The following is a 6,651-nucleotide window of genomic DNA, read 5'->3' on the forward strand; positions in this document are numbered from 1 at the left end:
CAGATCTTTCAAAGATCCCAACACCCCATTCTGTTCTTGAACGTGTGTGTGTGTGTGGGGGGGGCGCGTTATGCAACTCCCCTCACCAGTTTTTAGATCTTCCTGTCTCCCATGGGTGCTTATGGCCAGGATCTGTAACTCTTTGCTGCTTCCCAGGAATTTGGGGGTGCCCCTGAGTCACAACGTATCACCCCAGCCAGTTAAACAGGAAGCTGTTATGGAAGACAGTGACTAAAGGAAAACTGACCCCTTTCCAGGAGCCTGGAGCTCCTTATAACCCATTCTCATCTCTGGCCAGCTACAGCCAAAGACCACAGACAGGGCCATGGAAGGGCAGAGCTGGGGGCAGGGGGCAGTCATCAGAGTAGCATGCTGGGGGTCTCGACGGCACACAGAGACAGAGACAGGGTCATCCATATACACATCTCTATATTTATATATTAGATACAGGCACGGGGAAGGTGGGGAGGGGCACCGGCTCTCCACGGGCCACCTCCACTCCCAATAACCCACACACAGAAGCAGCAAGGGCGTTACAGGTGGCAGCTTTGAGAGGGAGAGGGTTTGGCCTGGGCCTGGCTCCTCAGGGAAACTAGCCCTTGAGACTTAGGAATGTTCCTTCAGGGAAAATAGGGTGGGGTTCCAACAAGATGAGTAGGGCAGAGCTTAGCCCTACTTAGCCCTACTCAGTGCCTTCCACCCCTCTGTAGCATAGGTCCTAGGGCAGTCATATAGCCCTTCCATTCCAGAATGGTCTGCCAGAGCCAGGGCTAGCAGGGGTAGATAAAGGCAGAGCAGCAGAGATCAGCTCTGGGGCCACCTCACCACTTAGGCCCCGGGGAGATGGGGAAGGGAATTGGGGTGAAAGGAGCCTGCCTGAAGCAGGAGACCCCAGCAAAGTGAAAGAAGGTGGCCAGGCCCACCCTTGGTCCAGCCTGGGCTGCCAGGGTCTGGGTTGAGCAAAGTTCATTTTCTAATAATCTGCAGAGAAGGAGCAGGTAGGAGCAGGACCTGAAGGAAGAAAAGAGAAAAGAACTGTCAGCTCGGAAGACACACAGAGCCTGACAGTGCCTTTGGTCCACCTGTGGGTCTTGGCTTCCTTCTCTGCAGTCAATAACAGCAGCCACCACCAAGTGCTACTGTGATTGCTCCTCTCAAAGTCATAGTGGTATAATCCACCCTTAAGGCCTCGAGTGGCTCCTTATGGGGGAGGATCCTTCACCTTTGTGGGTCTCCAGTGGATGCTGGTGACAGTAGGAGATGGACAGGGCTAGAGGATAAGCAGGTTACAAAGGACCGGATGGGCAGCAAGTGACTGGCAGGTCCTGGCCCTTCTGTGACTACCATATGTGTGGATAATGAGGCAGCCAGGCTGGGCAGCCTCTGATCGGGGTGTGGCTGTGCGAGGGCATTGTGAGCCACTCACCAGGTCTTAGGGAACAGGGATGTCTGTTGTTGTTAGGGGGCCTCTGGTGCCCCTGGCTGGAAGCGGGCTGTCTCTTGGAAGATCAGTTCCTTCAGCCTCTCCTTGGGGAGATCATCCAGCTCCATGTCAAAAGTGAAGGGCTCCTCAGCCACTGGCTAGGAGGCAAAGACAGTAAGGCACAGGCCAGGCACTGGGGGCACTGATTCTCCTCCCAGCCACTGGTGGCCAGCCCACCTCATCTGTTGGGTCATAGTACTGTTCCAGGTACGGGTGAGCCAGTGCGTCCTCTACTGTGATGCGCTTGTTGGGGTTGAAGGTTAACATCCGGTCCAGCAGGTCAAGAGCTAAGGGAAGGCAAGGGCAGCAGTCAAGAAGGCTGAAGGAGCTCCCTATAGGCATCACTTTTCCAGGGCCTATTTACTGAGGCCGGGCCTTGTTTGCTGCTTGGTTTTAGCCTACCCCCTGGTGCAGTCCTTTGTATCTCTCACCTTTGGAGTCAGATTTGGGAAAAAGCTTGGCCCATGCCACCTTAGTTTTAGAGGGCAGAGACTGTAGGTAGTTTCGAGCCTTCATGTTGATGATGCAATTAAGGTCCTCCTGGGATGGGGAGCCCAAGATACCTGTGGACAAACCAGTCGTCTTGCTGAGGCATCAAGTCCTCTTTCTGGGAACAGGTCAAGAAGCAAGAACAGGAACCCAAGCCCAGCCACCTGCAGCTACCTCCTCATCTACCAACTGGGGCAGTGGCAAAAAGCAAAGAACTTAAGGGCCAGGGAGTCCTGAGCTCAAATCCTGACTGCGGTCTTCCTTAGCTGTAGTCTTGCTTTTTCCATCTTTCAAATGGGAAAAGAACACCTTACAGAAATATCATGAGATGCTGGGGAGGCTCCACATGTGGTACCCCAATTCTCACCCTCCAGAAATGTCATCTCTGATAAGCTAACTCCTATCCCTTTGAGCCTGCCAGGCCCTCTCACCTAGAATGTGGTTGAGCTGGTCCAGATAGTGCTTGCCGGGGAAGATGGGCCGGTTGGAGAGCATCTCAGCCAGAATGCAGCCCACAGACCAGATGTCGATGGATTTGGTGTAGCCCTGGGGAGGAGAATGTGCTAAACACTCTGGTCAGCCTTATCAGTGCCCTTCCTGATATTTGGGCTAAGCACTACATCCAACTTAGATCCAACACCAAGCAAAGGGCAGAGAACAGAGGCTAGGAAAGCTCTAATCTCTACATCTTGCCAGAGCCCAAGGGCCAGAAGGGTTATGCCAAGGCCCAGAGATAGCTCTAGGACTTCCTTGCAAAAGTGGGCAGCTCTCCTACCTTAGAGTTAAGCATGATCTCTGGGGCTCGGTACCAACGTGTGGCCACATACTCCGTCAGAAAGCCAGTGTGGTCATGCTCAGGGTCAGCAATCCGGGCCAGGCCAAAATCACAGATCTGGAATCAAACCCAGGCCACTGAGTTAAGTGCCTAAGGCCTCCACAGTCCAGGAAGTGCCTCTGCCATGCCTAAGCTGTTCTTGTTTGCTATGCACCGAGGATACATCTACCGGTCATGCCCCAGGCCCAGGGTGGGAGAGGCAGACATTCAGTCTCTGACCTTAAGGTCGCAGGTGGTATTGATAAGCAGGTTGGAGGGCTTCAGGTCCCGGTGGAGCACATTGGCTGAGTGTATGTACTTGAGGCCCCGAAGGATCTGGTAGAGGAAGTAGCAGATATGGTCATTGCTCAGCTGCTGGCTCTTAAGCAGCTTGTACAGGTCTGTCTCCATGAGGTCCTGAACAATGTAACTGAGGATGACTCCAGAGACCCCCCAGTTGGGGGAATAGGAGACACTTTGTTAAGGAAAACAAGTTCTGGTCAGTGGGTCACATATTCCTTCCAGCAAGCCTGGAGATGATGGCATGCAGGGCACATCTATTCTGGACCCTCGGTTTCCCTACTGGGCAAATGAGGGTACTGATGACTTGTAGAGGAAAAACGTCAGAAGACTAGTTGTTCTTAGTTAACCCTCTCATGTCTGAAGTCCCTGTTCTACCTCAACAGCTCCATGTTCTTAACCTCAGCTTCCTGACCTGACAAGCAGGGAGAGTAACTGTTCGTTAGAGGTGGCTGTGAGGATAAGATGCCCCATGGAGAATACTCAGCAAACGAGAGATGTTGTTGTCACTCCATGGGCAGAGCCATGTGGCTGTTGAGTGGGTTAAATGAGATAATGCATGAATACCATCTGGCACACAGTAACTGCTTAAAAATAAATGCCTGCCTTATGGGAATGATTTGTGCCTGAAAAGTGAGGAGACACTCCCAACAGCACGCTCCAACAGAGTGCTCGATCATACACCAGAGGGTGGAGAACAACAAAAGATTAAACATAAATAGGTGAGTGGTGGCGGTGCACACCTTTAATTCCAGTACTCAGGAGGCAGAGGCAGGTGGATCTCTGTGAGTTCAAGGCCAGCCTGGGCTACAGAGTAAGTTCTAGAACAGCCAGAGCTACACAGAGAAACCTTGTCTTGAAAAACACAAAAAACAAAAAAACAAACAAACAGAAAACCCAAAACCCAAAGCATAAATATAAATAAATGCCACCTGGCTTGTTTCTATGGAAGAGTAGTCAGGAGCTGGGTGCCATACCTCACTCTTGTAATCTCAGCACTTGAGAGGCGGGGCAAGAGGGTTATCACCTAGAAGTTTAAGGCCACCTGGTCTACAAAGTTAGCCTCAGACCAACCAGGGATACATAGTGATACTCTCTAAAAAAGTAAGTCTGGGCTGTCTTCTACAGAGGACTTGTGAGCTGGGCCTGGTGGTACTTGGGAGGCAAAGCCTGGTCTACATCCTGAATTACAGGCTAGCCAAGGCTACACTTTCTCAAAAAAAGACAAGAGAAGAAGCACATACAGATATACACACATGGACCAACCCTGCTGCTCTCTAAGTGTGGAGGTCTAGAGATGCAGTGACCTGCTTAAGGTCACACAGCAAGCCAGAACACGGAGATTTCATGTGATGAGAGTTACAGATGCTGTCCAATGAATCCCGGGATTGGGAGGGGTGGGTAGGGAAGAGGCCACGGGTGTTACAGTCTGCTAACAGGGGAGCCAAGCAGGAAGTAGATGTGGACAATGAACCAGATATTTGAACTAGGCAAGCAGTATCAAGCGAGGGCAATAAAGGCTGGCCTGCCTTCCCTGGGCAAGGTGCAAGTCCACAGGTAATTAGGGTGGGGCTCTCAGAAAAGTGGGAAGGCTCCAAGAAAGCCAACTGGGGGAAGGAGGGAGCCACAAAACAGAAACAGCTGGTTTAAGCCTTCTTATATAGGCAGACTAACCCCTTATCCTTCCTTGTGTCCTTGATGAGGCCAGGGGCAGGAGTCTAAAGGCTTGGCTCTATCCTGCGATTCTAGGGTCCCCCTAGGTGTCCCCCGCTTGCTTAACAATACAAGGTGGTTTCAAAGCCTCCCTGTTCCCCACATACACCTTGGAGAAGGTAGCACCCTGTCCCTCAGAAAGCACTGCAAAACTTCACATGAGGAGACTCAGCTTCCTCATATTTGACATGGAAGTGGTACAGCTCATCTCTCAGGGACATTAGAAGGTTGAATTAGAAGCATCAAAGCACTAGGCGTGCCCAATATCAGCCTTCTTCCCTGCCTTTCTTCCAGTCTGAGTCTCCAAAAATAAAAAACCATGAGTCTGTTTAGCAAGAATTGGCTGTGGGCAGAGGCTGGGTCATGTCACAGAGCTCCAGAGGTCAGAAGACAATGCGCCCATAGAGATCACTTTGACCAGCACCCCCCACACACACACACACCACACTGGGACACAGAGCAAAAAGGACTTGTCCAAGGCTACCCCACTCGGCTGCAACACACCAGCATCCACTAAGGCCTGCCAGTGTTCTTACGCTCTGTGGACTCTGCTAAAAAGTTATTTTGCTGGGTGGTACAAAAGACAAAAAAAGAAAGCAAACCCAAGTTCCCTAGCCTAACTCTGGGGCTGTGTGGAAGGTGGAGGATACACATCCCTCATGGCTTCCAGGGTGGGTGCTCGGAGGATGTCTCGGATGCCTATGACATTCTCATGGCGGAATCGCAGCAAGATCTGGATTTCTCTCAGTGTGCGCTGGCAGTAGGTTTGGTGCTCGAAGGGGCTGATCTTCTTGATGGCCACTCTAGTCTTGCGCACGTGGTCATAAGCAGAGCTGAGAGGGCCAGAGAGATGTGGCCTTACAAAGGGGGAATCCAGGCCTGGCGGCCCCACCCAGCCCTTGGCAGGGACTGGAGAGAGCAGGAGAGGGCTCTGGCCAAGTTGTAAACAATGCTGGCTCCTTCCTGCTGTGAAGGCCTGGAATGTCCAGGGGAAAAGCTGGGGACCAGCCAGACAGCCTTCCAGTGACTTCACAAACAGAGGAAGAGAGTGGCCACTCACTGACTTCCTTTCTCCCGGACCCCCTTCCATTCTAGGTACCCTCACCCTCCTCCACTTTCCCAAGCTGGGCTCTCTCTCCATGCGAGACAGGTCCAGGGGATGGGAGTACAGTGGGGGTTGTAGATGAAGCCAATATATCCTAGAAGATTCAGTAATGGGACAGGAGAATAGAGAAAGAGGGGTGGTTCTCCCTGTGAGGAGGTACCTGGGTGGCAGAGCTGTCCCTCACATGAACAAAGGCCCAGAGCACACAGTGGGGCAGACAGAACTCACAAACCTGTATCCCACAAAATAAGGAAGAACCCCACGGACCCCTCAACGTTTTTTGGGCTCCTGGTCTTGTCAGGGGCAAGGGTGCAAAGGTTTGCCCCACCCTGAGCTTTGCTCTTCTTTCCGAAACTCTGACACAGCCTCACCGGGGGAACCAAGGCTCCCACTACCTGCTGAAGGGTCCTTCACTCCCCCTTCAGCAAGAATACTCATCCTCTTAGCTCCACCCTGTTTCTCTAGGGTCCCCCTGGTGCCCCTCCCTTAACAATACAAGGTGGCTTCAAAGCTCCAAACCCTCTCCCCGGAGAAAGTAGCGCCCGGTTTTCCAGAAGTCACTGCATGATCCCTCCCTGCGACACTCCAAAAATACAAGGTGGTTTCAGACCTCCACGTCCCGGGCACGCACCTGCTGTGCCCACTCTGAAGCCCCCTTCCCGGGACGCACCCTCACCTGACCATGCCATACGCGCCCTCGCCGATGTACTGCAGCTGCGTGTAGCGCGGGCCCACGTCGAATGGCTG

The 6,651-nt window shown here is 52.5% G+C and overlaps 1 protein-coding gene across 1 annotated transcript; it reads right to left on the bottom strand.

Annotated features, from left to right (window-relative positions):
* Positions 1 to 409: 409 nt before the first annotated feature.
* Positions 410 to 6,651, bottom strand: Mapk3 (mitogen-activated protein kinase 3; the record flags this gene model as incomplete). The annotated part of the gene is given in 9 exon segments (XM_027404630.2): positions 410 to 1,011; positions 1,427 to 1,581; positions 1,661 to 1,770; positions 1,915 to 2,046; positions 2,404 to 2,518; positions 2,748 to 2,864; positions 3,027 to 3,216; positions 5,450 to 5,632; positions 6,581 to 6,651. Coding segments are annotated over 8 exon segments (1,041 nt in total), but the record flags the coding sequence as incomplete, so codon positions are not given.

This window comes from Cricetulus griseus, chromosome 3, assembly GCF_003668045.3.
Source record: "Cricetulus griseus strain 17A/GY chromosome 3, alternate assembly CriGri-PICRH-1.0, whole genome shotgun sequence".
NCBI classification, from domain to species: domain Eukaryota; kingdom Metazoa; phylum Chordata; class Mammalia; order Rodentia; family Cricetidae; genus Cricetulus; species Cricetulus griseus.